The following is a 15,889-nucleotide window of genomic DNA, read 5'->3' on the forward strand; positions in this document are numbered from 1 at the left end:
CGAGTATTATACTTATACAAGGTAATAGGTAAATAAAGTTTACATCTGCATTGAATATTGCAAAAGGTTTCAATGCACTATGGTCCAGGATACAGATTTACGCGGAAAGATGCAATTTACGCCAAAACTATAATTTTTAGAAGAAATGTTGTTCTACAAAACTGTTAGAAATAGTAAGGCCATCATTTCTGACACGTTATGTTCTACAAAGTTGTAGCGCAGCTTATTCCATAAATTTTGCTAAAAAAGCTTTTTCTGTAGCTCTTAAGTTGGCTGATTTAGATCAATTTTACCTAATTGGATTAGGGTGTATCTCAAAAAACAGTATTTTTGATCTACTTTTTTTGTTTTAGATTTCTCGGAAAAGTCGTCTTCGGGTGACTTTTAGAGCTCAAAAAATGCAACTTTTGATGGGTAAATCTGCTCAATATCTTTTTCTTGCCCTCTGTCGAATAAAGCTAGTTGCGAGAAAATCGGTTAAGGATTACTATATGAAAAGTTGTCTAATATTTTTCTTAGCTTTTGTGCACACACATACACACGGACAGACAGACATGTGCTCAGTTCGTTGAGCTGAGTCGATTGGTATATAACGCTATGGGTCTCCGAGCCTTCTATAAAAAGTTCGTTCTTGGAGTGAAATGATAGCCTTTCGGTACAACTTTATTGTACGAGAAAGGCAAAAATCTACATCAAAATAAAATTAAAATATATAATTAATTATGATAAACAAAAATTGAGAACAAATTATAATTTCATTTTGATATCAACATCAATTAATGCTTCCTATTTGCTCTAATTATAATGTCAGACTGTGCTCGTGTATTCACATCGAGTTTTCAAACATTGTACATATTTTTCGAACTTGGTGGCTTCATAGACAGAAATTTAGCAATTAACTTTGATGGAACTGATCTAATTTTTGGCAAAAATGCTAAATATGTACGTGGATCAGTTCAGTTCAATTCTATGTGCAAGTAGTTATTTTGGGAAACGCTCAAGTTCAAATTCAATAGATCTTTTCCAATTGGAATATTGCGACTGATATTCTCAAGTTCAACTTGATTCATATTAAATCAATATACCAATTGGATTATCCCAACAGTCCAATCAAATGAAAACCAAATTCAAAAAGGTTCACTGCATAGAAAGTTTAAGCACCGACAGAATGAACAAAGCAAACCCATCCAACGAGGGGGTTACAGATGTATGACAAGCAAGCACGCTCGATTGTTGTGTTCCCTAGTTCATGTTCAGAAAGCTTCAGCTTCCATAAAGAGCCTTCATCTAACTACCTTCAAGCCGATCCGTCATTTCAGCCAACGAGCTCGCATAGCAATCACGTACATATCTCGAGTTAGTTCAGTCAGTTCAGTCCTGCAACTATCGCAATACATCGGCTAGTTGTTTGTGCAAGTGACTTTTAAACCGTTCGTCATCTATAATTTCAATTTTAGTTTGTGCATATTGATATTTTGGTGTTGCAACGATTCTACGAAGCATAGGAGCTGGCGAAAATGTTTCGATTGGGACAGATTGTGATTCGCAATGGCCAAAAGGTGAAAGCCATCGAACTACGAAGGTAAGTTCCACGTATTGCGGAATGATAATAAGTGCCTTCTTCTTTGTTGCAATGACCAGACAAGGTCATGGATGTGTTACATGATTGATTCCCATCAGTTCTCGATATAGGTCATAATCTTTATACTATCAATGCGTAAAACTACTCTATTTTTAGTAAGGGATTATGAATATATACAGTCAGGTGCCAAATTTGAACTTCCCCAAAGTAAGTAAATAAACATTAGACTTTGGACTTTCGTCTCGATGTAGCTGCAATTTGCGTAAACAACTACCCAATAGTATGTGTAAATGCGCCAGCTAGTGGTGACGACACACATCTGGTTCGTGTGGTTGAGGCCTAAACTACCGGTGCTTTTAAGCCGCATTTCACACAGCTGAGAGTGTCTGACTATATTTGTGGTGTGACTTGCGCTATGATTATTGTAGTGCTCTCCCTTATTAAAAGACTTTTCCGGATTGCAATGACGAGCGTGACGAGTGATCAAAGGTCGTTTTTGGTGATAGCGCCTTCAAAAGATTAACTGGAATGATTATGACTAATTCTATATTGCCTAGATATCGTCGAGTTGAAATGGATCGCTCATTGCTTTTATCAGTATCGTTATTTATTGACAATGAGGGATAAAATAAATAGTTTTACCATTTAATTTGGATATCAGTTCTTTGATCATTCCACACTAAGTTCAATTGCAAACAATATTTTGGAATTTTAAATATTTTATATTCATTTTTGCATCGATTCTATAGAATGTAACATTTTTCTATAAAACAAATGCCCCGGAATTAGCTTTTTATATAGGGGAACTGTTCCGTTTTCCATCTCATTAAACCTATATTCATCTCATCGCGAAACAAAGAAATAAGGCACTAATTTCGTCGTTTCTTTTTACAAACATGCGTGCTCAGTCACTGCCGAAAAAAATCACAAAAATAAGAAACAAATCAAATACCTTTTCATTGCTTTGTTTTTCGTGGGATGAATATCGGAGTTATGAGATGAAGTCCAGGAGCTGTAACCCTAGGCCTAGGCCCTAATCGCATACGTACTGGATTAGACGATGTATCTTTCCTAAACATAACATGTAGAATACGTTCTGATTTTGTAGTTATTGAATTAAAAATTTAGTATCCCTCGACAACAAAAGTCCTTTATGTACTGCGTCCTCCTTTTGCAACTGGTGATAGTCAGCGGCTCAATATTTGATTCAGCAGGCGAGACGTCGAGCTATGTGATTGAGATGTGAATTCAGCAATGTGATATGCCCGTAGATAGGGTTCATAATACTCCTTCAGTATATCACTTGCTTTTAAATCTTTGCGGAGTAGCGTTCTAGCTAGTCGTTCGACGCAATATTTCAGAAGCCAGTCTGACAGTTCTTAACATTCAGAAGACTTGATGTTACTTAGCTGACCGATGTTTCCTTCGATTATGTGGTCATCAACAACCTGAGATCATTCTGTCATGCTCGTGTTTGTGGCCGTGTAAGCTTTGTTGTCATATCATGTCAAGGTGTTTGTCGTAGAGATCAAGATAATCATCACTAGCGATTGAGAAGATTTCAGATGATGCTCCTGCATTTACACCAAATTGCTTTCCGTCCAAAACATCTGCCATCGTCAAGGAACTAATTTTTTTTGCCATTCGTAGGAGCTCTGGCGTGTAGGCAAGGTTCTTGCCCTTATACATCACCTGTTCAGAAATACCACTCAAAGGCCTTTTCCTAATGACAGGATACCAAATTCGAAACAGTTGAGTTGCTTAAAAGAGACTTCAAAAGTTTCTCCAGACAAACGCTCACATGTATTTCCTGTTGGCTAATCCCGCTCCTAATGTGGATGTCGCTCTTCAAGCCTTGGCACTGATGACACCACGTGCTTTTTGCAGTACAGCATCCATTCGCTAACTGGACTAAAACATCAGTCCAGTTAACGAACGCCGCTTTTTAACTGGGCTGTCGAGGGGATCTACGATGCATTGTTATGATCAATGTTTTACATGGAACGACAAAAATATACCATTTAGCATCCCCTCGCAGCCTAGTGTTTGTTTTTGTTTTTTGACAGGATAACTGCTTTTGACCCAGTTAGCGAACAATTGCTGTAGTTTTTCAAGAGTACGAGTTGTGTTGTGTAATTGATCAAATCCTTTGGCCCGAACAAGTTCAGAAGTATCTCGTCCGTCAACTTCCTACCATCATACGTCATCTATTACCTTCATTGCTTCCTTAACCGAACGTTCTGCAGATGCTCCGTTGAGAAGAGAAATTTATCCTGCTCCGGATTCTAGATTATACCGAGCACCCCTTAGAACCCATTCTCCTTATCTTGATAAGGATACCGTTTCTGTCATGGCATTTTGCCCTCGAGGAATCGCCGACAGGTCCTAAAAGGGGAACCGTCCTGAACCCCAGACTATTGGTTTACAGCCAACGGTAGCCAATAAGGTGGGTACAAAAGACGCACATCTTACAGGGATGTTGACTGGATTTGACAGTTTCGTCGGTGGTTCTATCTGTGAAGACTCCATCGGTTTGCTTGTGGATGGCCAGACATGTAGCGTGGTTGGCCGACGGTTACACTAATCAAACGATTTGCCGACGGATGTTCAAAATGGGTCGACGTAGCTTAATTGGTCGGGCAAACGGATATGGAAGCTCTCCGGATTAACCGAAAAGTCGGAAAGGCCGACTTCTATGATTGGTCACGGAGGACGCGATGCACTGAATCCACCAAAAAATAGTGGTACTCGCCAGATGGATAGATCGGCCGCCGGGTGACGCGGCCGGTAGGATGACGTTGTACTCGGTCGTTTGGCCGACGGTTAACACTCGCACGATTTGTCGACGGATGCCCAAAATGGGTCAACGGATGGCAAATCTCGCCGGATTGGCGATGAATCACGGAACGCGTGTTGTATTTGTCCAAAGGCAAACGGTTTTAGTAGGAGTGCAGAATCTTCAGCCAGCTGAAACTTTGCGCAAAATGAAAATTTGGAGGGAAATTCGCTTTGAACTATCCATTGCCACTGCCGAAAAACAAAAGAGCACGCCTTCACAATATTCGCTTCCCGGTAGCTCGTTCCGACGATCGGCCACATGTCCATCCATTCCGCATGTCATATTTCCAGCATCCCAGCTACCACGAAAGCGTACATGCTGTTGTTCGCTCCAGAATCTTGCGAGCTCGTTTTTCATCTTTCGACTTATTTTGTACTTCCACTACGGACTCCTCAATTGCGTATTGCTGATGCAATAGTTCATGCAAATGTTCATTAAAGAATACGTGGTAGTGCGCGAAGAAATTCCGCACTGCTTATGGCTTTTTAGTTGGATCGAATACTGCGCAACCGAGATTGAACAGAACAGCGTTTGGTTTTCCTAGTTGACCAATCTTAGCTTCGAACGGCACGATTGCGCATAGATTGTTTAGTCCAACAAGCATGCAAGACCGCTGACTTGAATACGACGAAAGAATAACTGAGGGCGAAACTGACAGGTTTATCTTCGTCAAGTTTCTCTCATTTCGCGAGACATCAGCGATCCAGGTAATCGTGAGTATGGCTCATGAACTCGTTTCTCGCCTGATTGATCGGTTGATGATCGCTCCATCAACCCCTTGTCCAATAATTCCAGCGTCGATATAATATCGCTTCTTGCATTTGTAAATGAGTGTTAATAACTACATTGATCCTTACTTACTTATGGGTCCTGTACACCCCGAGTGGTGAAAAGTGACGACTTGAAAGATCTCCATCCTTAACCTGTTGTCAGGTTAGATTTCAATATACTTCTAATATTATTTTCTTGGAGGCTGCGCCGTCATGAGCCTCTTCCTCTGCTGTGATGTCCGGCTGGGATCCAATCTAATGCTTGCCTGCATATTTAATTCCCATCCTACGTAAGGTGTTGCCGACCCAACCTCACTTCCGTTCCCTAATTTCAGTTGCTATTGGCCTCTGGTGATAACGACGATGGAGCTGATTGTTTGAGATCCAGTTGTGGGGCCATAAGTAGCCCGCGGTTCAGTTCACGGTAAATCGGACCTACCAGAATCTCGTCGATTACGATGAGGAGCAGTAGTGCTGATATACACCTCACACCAGCTAAGAACCGGATGAGGTCGGGGTTGTGCAGCACTCGACACGAGAAGGCCCCGTACTGTACCTCGATGAGGCCGATGATATTCCCCCTTGCATATCAGGGCGCCTCATATATTCTCGTAATTGAGACGAGACAAAAAAAAATGCTGAGATCTCGGCGAAAAAAAATAAGTGCGTAGAATAGCTTTGCGTACAGTAACATAATGACTGCCAGTTATCGCATACAGTCAGGTCTCCCTTTTTGGAAACCTTCACTAACGTTTGATCTCATAAGATGTCATTAGAAGTGTATGATGGCGTTCTCGGCATTCTCTGAGTAACATAGAGCCTTTTCGCGATAATTTAAAAACAAATTTTGCATAGCTTGTTCTTCTCAACGATTTCCATGCGATCGGCGCATTACATGACAAGTCTTGATAGAACCTCAACCGATGGTCAGTGCGCCTACACGCTCTACAAGGTTTTGCACTTTCGGTTCTCGATTATCGAAAGGAGTGAAGCTCACATGTGGCAGTTTCCTTGTCCTTAGTCCCTCTTCTGACTATTAGGAAGAGTATCGTTTGATTTAGCTGGTCTTAGCCTCAGCAACAATTTTCTAAACAAAATTTGAAAAGAGTCGTACGTGTATTTTCTTTATGGTTCTTTACTGAATACGGCAACTTATCCAACAAGTTCTGTAGTAGCAACGGATTGACAAGATGTTGCTTCAAATCCGCTGCCTCGAGTTGGTAGCATTGTTGCTTAACTACGTTTCCGATGCTCAAAACGACTAACCTTCTCCAACTGATACTGTAGAAACTTATATCGCAGTTTTCCTATCAGGTTGGGAATCGATTTCGGTAAAAGCAATTACCCTCGAACACTCTCAAGTGCTGGACCTTTCAGAAAATCCGCAAGCTCTGTTCGAAGCCTCGTAACTGCCAATGAAGAGCAGTTACTCCTCGGGTTTCCACTTCCAGGAAATTACATTTCGCGTTGCAATCTGAATCTTCGGAGGCCCCGCCTTTAATTCCTCCTTCATCTACTTCTTCTCTCGATTTTTCTTGCAGCGCTATTGTTCTCAATAGTTTCATTAAATGCTGATCCTACTCAAATCCTGTCTTATTTGTGTCAGTTGCGTTCACTTTCACCTTATCTTTCGCCATCTTCACTTTGTATGGCTCTCGCAATCTTTCCATTTATTTACCCGTAATGCTGGGTAGACACCTTTACGTGGTGTGTTACGGGGTAAGATCTACCACGGTTACATTGCCAGCTACAGGCAAATCCTGACCCAACGAATACCTTCCTCATTATCCAACTCCGTGGTACTTATGAGGGTGTCGCTAAGTCGGTGGTCTCTCGTTAAGTAAGTACTACATCAACACTTCCTTCCTCTCCCTAGTTACGGTGAAGATGGGCGTGGCCAGGAGTAGTAATCCTCATGCTTTTGTTATTTTTGTTTAAGACTGGAATCAAGGACCACTCCCCTTCTTGATTTCTGATAGCATTCTAGATAAGGATCTCAAAAGTAAAACATGAGTATCACTAGTGTCCAATCTACGAATTACACCGTAACAATGCTATGCTTATGCTAATGCTCGCAATCTTTCCATTTATTCTAGGAGTTCTGGTTGTACTTGAAGCGTTTTCTCCAGTAATATTTACCCAGTGCCATTTCTCGCTTTCGTATTTCTGTCTCGCATCTCCATTCGCTTCTTCCACAGTTGACGTCCCTCTTCGATTTCCTTTTCTTCCGCAACCTGTTCCTTATCCAACGCTTTCACCTTATTCTCTAATGACGATTCCAGCGGACGGTTCGACTTGGTTGATTTATCTGATAAGTCGTCTACTGCTAACTTCTTCTTGCTTTTTGATTCTTCATCCTATTGGTTCTTCAGATTTCATTGCCAGTTTCATTTCCTCCTTCTGCCAATATTCGTTCGAGAAGAACCATTTCTCCAGCCTTCAGATGACTCCCAACCCAATACAATTGTAACTTGGAGCATCCATCGCAAATAATCAGCCCTTTGTCCTTGTATCATGTCATCATACAAGCGGTACAGACCGTTATCTTAAGATCTACAATCGTTTTTGAGGTTTCCGATTCCGAAACAGAAAGTTTTGATAGGCATTCATATCGTATCTTTTATTTTAAAAATTCAATGAAATGTTAAAATTTTATAAAGCACAAAAAGAATCCAATAATTAATCCTTTTTTTTCGGTTTCAGATGCCTTTCGGCGGCACCGCAAACGCAAAAGCGTGCGGAGAATAGCCCAGAAGCCGATGACAAGAAGCCCAACATGTCTTTTCTGACCAACATCTTCCGCGGTGAAGTACAACCTTCTCAGGTCTTCCCCTATCCCGAAGTACTGGATGCCGAACAGAAGGAGTACATTTCGGCGTTTGTTGACCCCGTGACTAGATTTTTCGAGGTTTGTCAATGATCCAAATTACAGCAATGTTTATACATTCGATAAAAATTAATTCAAAATTTTAGGAAGTCAACGATCCAGTTAAAAACGACACCACCGCCAACATTGATCAAACCACCTCGGATGCTCTCTGGGAGCTGGGAGCCTTCTCGCTTCAGGTTCCTCCGGAGCACGGTGGTCTCGGCCTGAACAACACTCAGTACTCGAGAATGTGCGACATCATCGGTGGACAGGACTTGGGATTGGGAATCTTCATCGGTGCGCATCAAAGTATTGGTTTCAAAGTGAGTAACTCGCTTTATGCACGTGCCTCGATCACACGTTTCAACACAAAACTATCAGCTCAACTGATAAGGAACTTGTTTATTATGAAATCATTCAAACGCCCTCTATCGCTTATCTCTGTAGGGAATCCTGCTGTACGGAACTAAGGAGCAAAAGGAAAAATACCTGCCAAAAGTTTCCACCGGGCGTACCTATGCGGCGTTTGCCTTGACTGAACCGAGTTCCGGTTCGGACGCCGGTTCAATCCGATGCCGCGCCGTGAAAACGTCAGACGGGAAACACTATGTACTCAATGGGTCTAAGATTTGGATTTCCAACGGTGGAATTGCGGACATTATGACCGTTTTCGCTCAAACTGAATTCGAAGATCCTCGCACCGGACAGAAGAAGGATAAGGTGACCGCATTCATTGTCGAACGCGGTTTCGGTGGTGTTACCAGCGGTCCACCGGAGAATAAAATGGGCATCAAATGCTCAAATACGGCTGAGGTTTACTTCGAGGATTGTAAGATTCCAATTGAAAACGTTCTGGGAGGTGAGGGCAATGGTTTCAAGGTGGCCATGAATATTTTGAACAATGGTAGATTCGGAATGGCTGCTACCCTTTCTGGTACCATGAGAGCTTGTATTCAGAAGGCTACCGAACACGCCACGAATCGCGTTCAGTTCGGAAGAAAGCTGGAAACCTATGGTGGTATCCAGGAGAAGCTTGCCCGTATGGCTACGCACCACTATGCGACACAATCGATGGCGTACATGATCTCTGGAAACATGGATTCCGGTTCAACGGATTACCATCTGGAAGCAGCCATCTCTAAGGTATTCGCTTCGGAATCGGCGTGGTATGTGTGCGACGAAGCTATTCAGATTCTCGGCGGAATGGGATTCATGAAGGACGCTGGATTGGAACGAATTCTGCGAGATTTGAGAATCTTCAGAATCTTTGAAGGAACTAATGATATTCTGAGACTGTTTGTCGCCTTAACCGGTATCCAATACGCGGGGTCGCATCTTAAAGAGTTACAGAAGGCGTTCAAAAATCCTGCTGCCAATCTGGGATTGATTTTCAAGGAAGGATCCCGACGGGCGATCCGTAGCATCGGCTATGGCGGAACCGATCTTACTCCCTTCGTTGCTGGTCCACTTAAAGATTCAGCAAAGCAGTGTTCTGAGGTAATTTATATTTGATTCATAGTCATAGGCATGCATACTAAATCAGAATTTTTTCAGAGCATTGACATTTTCGGCCAGGCGGTAGAATCTCTATTGGTCAAGCACGGTAAGGGAATTGTCGAAGAACAGTTCATGTTGAACCGGTTGGCAGATGCCGCCATCGACACTTACTCCATGGCTGTCGTTCTGTCTCGCGCATCTCGGGCCGTTCAGAAGAGTCTGCCTTCCGCCGATCACGAGGTCCTGATGGCACAGGCCTGGTGTCATGAGGCAGCCGATCGAGTGCGCGTCAATATCCGCAAAATCAACACCGACTCGTTTGCGAAAAACTACGGTCGGATGTCGCAGATTTCCAAGAACATTTGCGCGCACAATGGAATTGCGCATAACAATCCACTGGATATTGACTAAGCGGGGAGCGGTTGTTAGCAAATTAGTTTCAACGTTTGCCGATATGGTTCGGATTGATTTTCTAGCGAAAATTTAATTAAGGATCCAGCACTATTTTGTCAAATATTCACCCAATCGTAGTCATATGCACTGTTGTTGAGGAGAAGGTTAGACAATGCTACAAGAGTTGGGCCTTGCTCCAATTGTCACTGTACGCGAGATGAAAGATATTGGAATGAACGATTGATCGACACAATAGATAAATAAATTCACCTACATCCACTGATTTATGTTAAGATTTTTGGTTATCAGGATACCCACCCGTTATGTTTTGTTCGATGTACATACAATTAACTTAAGAACGAACTGTGTACTTTATGTTTAGAAAATATATTTAATTTTACTAGAAAATTAATATTATAATTAATCCGAAACCAGCAACCCAATGAATAACACTTATGACAGGCCTGGTAGCGTGTCGCTTTTTAGTGACTTGGTCTATTTTTTCGAGTAGGTCACTAAAAAGTCCCTAAAGTCAGTTTTTCTCGAGAAAAGTCACTATTTTCAACTATTTTGATCAAAATTAAAAATTTGAGTCCTAAATCTAAGCTTAATATGGGAAAGAAATATCAAATAATGTAACGCTTTGTGTACTCGACGATATAATATTGTTTTATAGTAAAATGGTGGATGCAAAGAAAATGGCTTAAGGTCACTCCTGACGGAATCCAAGTTTCAAAGTGCTCGCGTTTTCGGGGGCAACACCACTCGATACGGAAGCAACGCACAACTGTCATTTTTTATTTACGCAGCAAAACTAAATCAACAAAAATGACAGTTGTGCGTTGCTTCCGTATCGAGTGGTGTGCCCCCGAAACCGCGAGCACTTTGAAACTTGGATTTTGTCAGGAGTGACCTTAAATGGAATAGAACAAACTCGTCTTATGACAAACCCCAAGGCTAGTTAGCGCTAAAGCCGCACTTAACTTCTTCGTTCCTTCAAATTCCCACTAAAACTTGGTCAGGCTTTTAACTCAGTTATTAGCTTAATAATAATAATTTATTGGACGGATTATATGTTACTATTCATGAATGTTTATCTAGTAAGGTAAGTATATTGAGAAGTTCGGCTACGTGCCTGGTGCTGGGAATTTGGTTTCTACAGTACCCGTTAAGCTGCGGAGGACAACGGAAGTCCTTCGTAGCTTAGTTGGGAAAGCACCTGTCTAGCGTACTGGTTTTGTGGGATCAAACCCAACCGAAGGAAGTGGTTACCCTCCAATACTTTTTCCGAACTAAATTTATCACATGTTGTGCATATGCATAAATCGAGTTTCCGACATAGTAATTAATTTCCACTCCGGGTGGCCCTATACCCGGAACATAGGCAATTAACTTTAAATGAATTGTACTCATTGTTACTCAAAAAGTATTAGTAATAGAAATAGTTCATTTCATTTATTTAGTTTACATCTAAACAGATAACACTGAATCAACAATTTGACGCCACAATACACGGTTCGAGGCAACATCCCTACATTCTCGAATGCGTCTCTCGCTCGCTAAGTCGTTTTGCACCTGGTTTGCCCACCTCGCTTGCTGTGCTCCACACCGTCTTCTTGCAACATGCCCTGCTCATCGTACCCTTCCGGCTTAAAGACACTCCTCACGGAATCCAAGTTTCAAAGTGTTCGCGTTTTCGGGGGCTCGTGCCGGTTGGGAAGATCTTCACCAGGGAGCGTTGTGTTTTTCATCATTCGGCAGACGTTCCACTGCCTTCTCAAGTCGTTTGCCCATGCCGTGTTGGTTTGGTGCTTGATCCACAACTTAGCGTTGTCGGCTGGGACGCTACGATCAGGGTGATACCGTCGTGCAGTACTTGTTGGGTTGCCTTGATGAAGGGGTGACGATTGGTTGCAGATGCCAGTGCCGCAAGCACGCTTGCCGAGTCGGTGACGATGACAATCGGACCGTTACTCGGCAGGGACGCCGCCTGGAAGACGGCCGCAGCTTCCGCCGAAAATACGGAGAACATGTCCGGTAGTCGATGATAGCTGCTGCCTGTTGGTTGCTGAGCCTTCAGCGTCATGTCGTAGCTGAGCCTTCAGCGTCATATCAAGCTTCGGGGGATCGGAAGCCCAGCTTCTGGGGCCGAGGCGGTGGAGTCCGGCAATTTTACGTAGCTGTTGTTAGGTTTTACTACGGAGGGCGGTGTTGGCCCTGTCGAGGAGGTGGCAGGTGTCACGGGTGGCTTTGGTTTTTTCCAGGTACCCAACAGTTTTGGAACTGAGGGTTGCGGTGACCTTGTAGCGGAAGGGTATTACGCCGGCCTCGGCGCAGGCGATGTCCACAAGTGTTGACGGAAGGTGTCCCGAGACAAGCCGAACCGCCCGATTGTACACGGGGGCTAGGGAGCAAGCGACTTCTGGTAGGTTCAACGACGTAAGCTCCAGTCCGTACAGCAGGCAGCTTGTAATGACCGCGTCTGCCACACAGAGGCGCAGAGCTCGGTCACTTCGGTTTCTCTTTCTGGAGATCAACTTGATCATGTTACCTCTTACCTTGCAAACTTCTTTCGTCCTTTTGCAATGTTCTGCGAAGTTCAGGTGACGATCCACTGTGATCCCCAGTAGTTTGACGGATGATTTGGTGGGGATTGTAGACCCGTTCAGCTCGATGGGCTGCTCGGGGAGCCGATGGTTGCTTTGGCATATGTGTGTTCTCATGCACTTGTTGGCTGACATTACGAAGCCGACCGAAAGGCACCATTTACTCACCTTGCTAACGGCGGACTGGATCCTTCTTCGGAGCAACTTGGGGTGCTTGCCGACGGCGATGAGAAGGATGTCGTCTGCGTAGACGAGTATGTGCACGTCCTTTGGCAGATTGGCGAAAACTTCCTCCATTGCGACGAGAAACAGCGTTACAGCGATGACCGAGCCCTGGGGGACCCCGGTTTCCTCCTTCATGGATTTGGATGCGTAATTCCCGATAAGCACTCGGAAAGAACGGTCCAGCAAAAAATTCTTAACGAAATGGAGAAGGTTGCCGAAGACGCCCCAGAGTGCCAGCTTTTTCAGAACGCCGGGTGTCCACGCGCGAAATGTCCAGGGACACCAGCTCGGCGTGCTTACCTTGGGATCTGGCGTCTTCAAGTATTTGCCCCAGGGAGGCGAGGTAGGTCCCTGTACCGCGTCCGGATCTGAAGGCGTGTTGCCGGTTGTCGAGCTTTCCCGTTGTTTCCAGATGGTGGGTCAGTCGCCGGTTCACCATTCGTTCCATGATTTTGGTGCCGACATTGGTGAGGGTGATGGGTCGGTAACTTCCTGCTTCGTTCGCTGGGCCTTGGTTTTTTGGTATCGGGACTACCAAGCTGGTTCTCCACTCTGCAGGGAAGGTGCCGTTGCTCCCCTCATGATTGATTGCCTTCAGGAAGTCCGCCTTGCCACACGTTCCTATACATTTGGTAGCCGGTACCGTCCGGGCCGGCTGATTTACCACTACCTTTTTGGAGAGCGAAATCCAGTTCGGCCATGGTGAAAGGCCGGTTCATGTCGTTGCCGTTGTCCGGTGGAACTTGGAAGGAAGCGATTTCCACTGCGGGAGCTGAGTGTTGCTTGCGGAAGTTTTCAGGGTACTCCAGGAAAGATGATTTACGGTGGAAATGGTCAGCAAGTGCGTCAGCCACGACCTCCGGGTCCCGGTGGGTAACGCCGTCAATGCTCAGGGTGATTCCGTTAGCTCGTCGCTTACCTTGGAACGCGTTGATTCGCCTCCAGAGATCGGTCGAGGACTGGTCCGGATTGATCCCGTCCAGAAATTCGACCCAGGCTTTGTCTTTGGAATCGCGTAGGATTCGGCGGCAGTCGTTCCGAGCTGTTTGGCATTTGGAACAAATGTCTATGAGGCACTGGTCGTCGGCTAGAAGTCGTGCCTTAGCTTTCTTCAGCGAACGGCCTTTACCGCCTTTTTGGTGGTATCGCACCACCAATGGACGGCCTTGCGACCCGGGTTGGGACTAGTCCTGGGGATGGTACCTTCTGCCGCTTGGATGATGATTTTGGAGATCTCGGAGATTGGCAGCTCGGGCAGCTCGCGTTCGATCTTCCGCTGAAAACTGCCCCAGTCCGCCTCTCCATATTTCCATCGTGGCCGGCGGGTGATGTTGGTTGGAGTGCTGTTTAGGGCCACGATGATGGGCGAGTGATCACTACCTATTGGATCCCCATCAGTGGACCAGAGAAGCCGACCCATGACGCCGCTCGAGGCCATAGTGATATCGACAGAGGACTCCGTGGACCCTCGGCGGAAGGTGGGAGTGCAGTCATTTAAGATTGCGAATCTGGCGTCGGCGGCGGCGTCAAAGATGACTTTGCCTCTGGCGTCGCTGGTGCGACTTCCCCAAGACTGGTAGTGGCCGTTGATGTCCCCGAGGATGATTGCGGGCGAGGGGAGGCTTTCGAGCGTACTTACCAGTTTGTTCTTCAAGTTCGGGAACTTGCCGCTGGGGATGTAGATTGACACGATGGTTGTCGAGGTTGGCCATTCAATCCTCACAGCGACAATGAGGAAGTCGGCATCGATGAGGACTTCCGTGTCGGGGATTTCCTAGAGTACTCCTACTGCGGTAGATCGGTACACGTTGGTTTCCACTGTGGTGAACCACTTATACCTGCTTCCCAGTGTTCGGTTCATAACGGCGGGTGTGGTTCGATGGATCTCCTACAACAGTTGTTGTGCAATCCGTTGATGTTCCATAGGAGTGCTAGGGTTATTCCTGGGGTTGCAGGTCCGGAACTTGCAACCGGCAGAGATGGGGTAGGCGACGGAAAAAAAGTGGTGATGGACCAGGATTGTGGCGGAGGTGTGCTGCCCCCCAGAGCTCTTCCGGAGGCAGGTCTCTCGCCGTGGTTGGTTGTGGTGACGGTACTCACGTGTGAGGGTCCGGGCAGGATAACGGCGTTGGGGCCGAATCTTTTCCGATGCAGCTCGTCATAGAGTTCGGCGTGGGTAATGTCGGCTCCCAATGGGGGAAATGCTTGCACTTCGTCCGCTGTAGCGGCACTTGGGCTTTGCGCTTGACTTTGCTTGAAAGACTGTTTACTTTACCTTGGACATGGCTCCTCTTTTCGACTTCGGACCAGAGGAGGAGTCACTGCTGTCGCCGGAGACCTTCGGCGCTCGCTCTCTCTTGGGAGTCTGTTTGGAGGAGTCCATTTCCTCGTCTTCGTCGCTGAAGATGTCGTAGATGTTGATGTTCTTCTTCGGCTGCGTAGACTGGGTTTTGGTCTGGTTTGTGTTCTTCACCATGTCTCGCAGCTTCCCGATGATTTTATCCTTCACCAAAATGGACTCTTGGAGTTTTGAGACCATTTCAGTTAGGGACGCCACTTTTTCGACGAGGTCCTCGATTGTACCGCTTTTCTTCACCGCCTCCAAGCGGTTTCCAACGCAATGTTGTTTTTTTGTTCGACGCGGCTTGTAGCTCACTCACCTTCTTTCGCAGCTCTTGGATTTCCTGATCCTTGCTGGCGTTGGTGACTCCTGCGAAGGAGCTGGTCTGTCCGGAACTGGAACGAGCTTCCACCTTTCTTCGGGCTTGGGGATAGGAAATGCCGCGATCAACCTTGACCTTCTGGATCTCGACTTCCTTTAGGTACAAGGGACACTTGCGGCTGGATGTTGGGTGGTTGGAGCATTTGCAGTACTTACAGTATTGCTGGTCTGGGCAGGGTATGCGGGATGTTGCAGGGTGAACTTCGTCCGTTGCCATGGCTGCTTCGTCTGGGTGGTGTTTGCCACAGTTACCACAGATCTGTGCGGTGCTGGGGCATCTTCGGCCCGTGTGGCCAAACTCCCAACAGCGGTAGCAGCGCATTGGGTTCGGATAATAATTCCTGGTGGCGCATCGGGACCATCCGAAGTGGATGTGTTCCGGAATG

The 15,889-nt window shown here is 45.4% G+C and overlaps 1 protein-coding gene across 1 annotated transcript; it reads left to right on the forward strand.

Annotated features, from left to right (window-relative positions):
* Positions 1–1,303: 1,303 nt before the first annotated feature.
* On the forward strand, positions 1,304–10,358 carry LOC134212367 (very long-chain specific acyl-CoA dehydrogenase, mitochondrial). Its single transcript, XM_062690143.1, has 5 exons — positions 1,304–1,582; positions 7,895–8,099; positions 8,165–8,383; positions 8,508–9,557; positions 9,615–10,358. Exons 1-5 carry the CDS (start codon positions 1,518–1,520, stop codon positions 9,966–9,968), a joined length of 1,893 nt encoding a protein of 630 aa, XP_062546127.1. The 5' UTR covers positions 1,304–1,517; the 3' UTR covers positions 9,969–10,358.
* The last annotated feature ends 5,531 nt before the right edge of the window (positions 10,359–15,889 follow it).

Source organism: Armigeres subalbatus, chromosome 2 (genome assembly GCF_024139115.2).
Source record: "Armigeres subalbatus isolate Guangzhou_Male chromosome 2, GZ_Asu_2, whole genome shotgun sequence".
NCBI classification, from domain to species: domain Eukaryota; kingdom Metazoa; phylum Arthropoda; class Insecta; order Diptera; family Culicidae; genus Armigeres; species Armigeres subalbatus.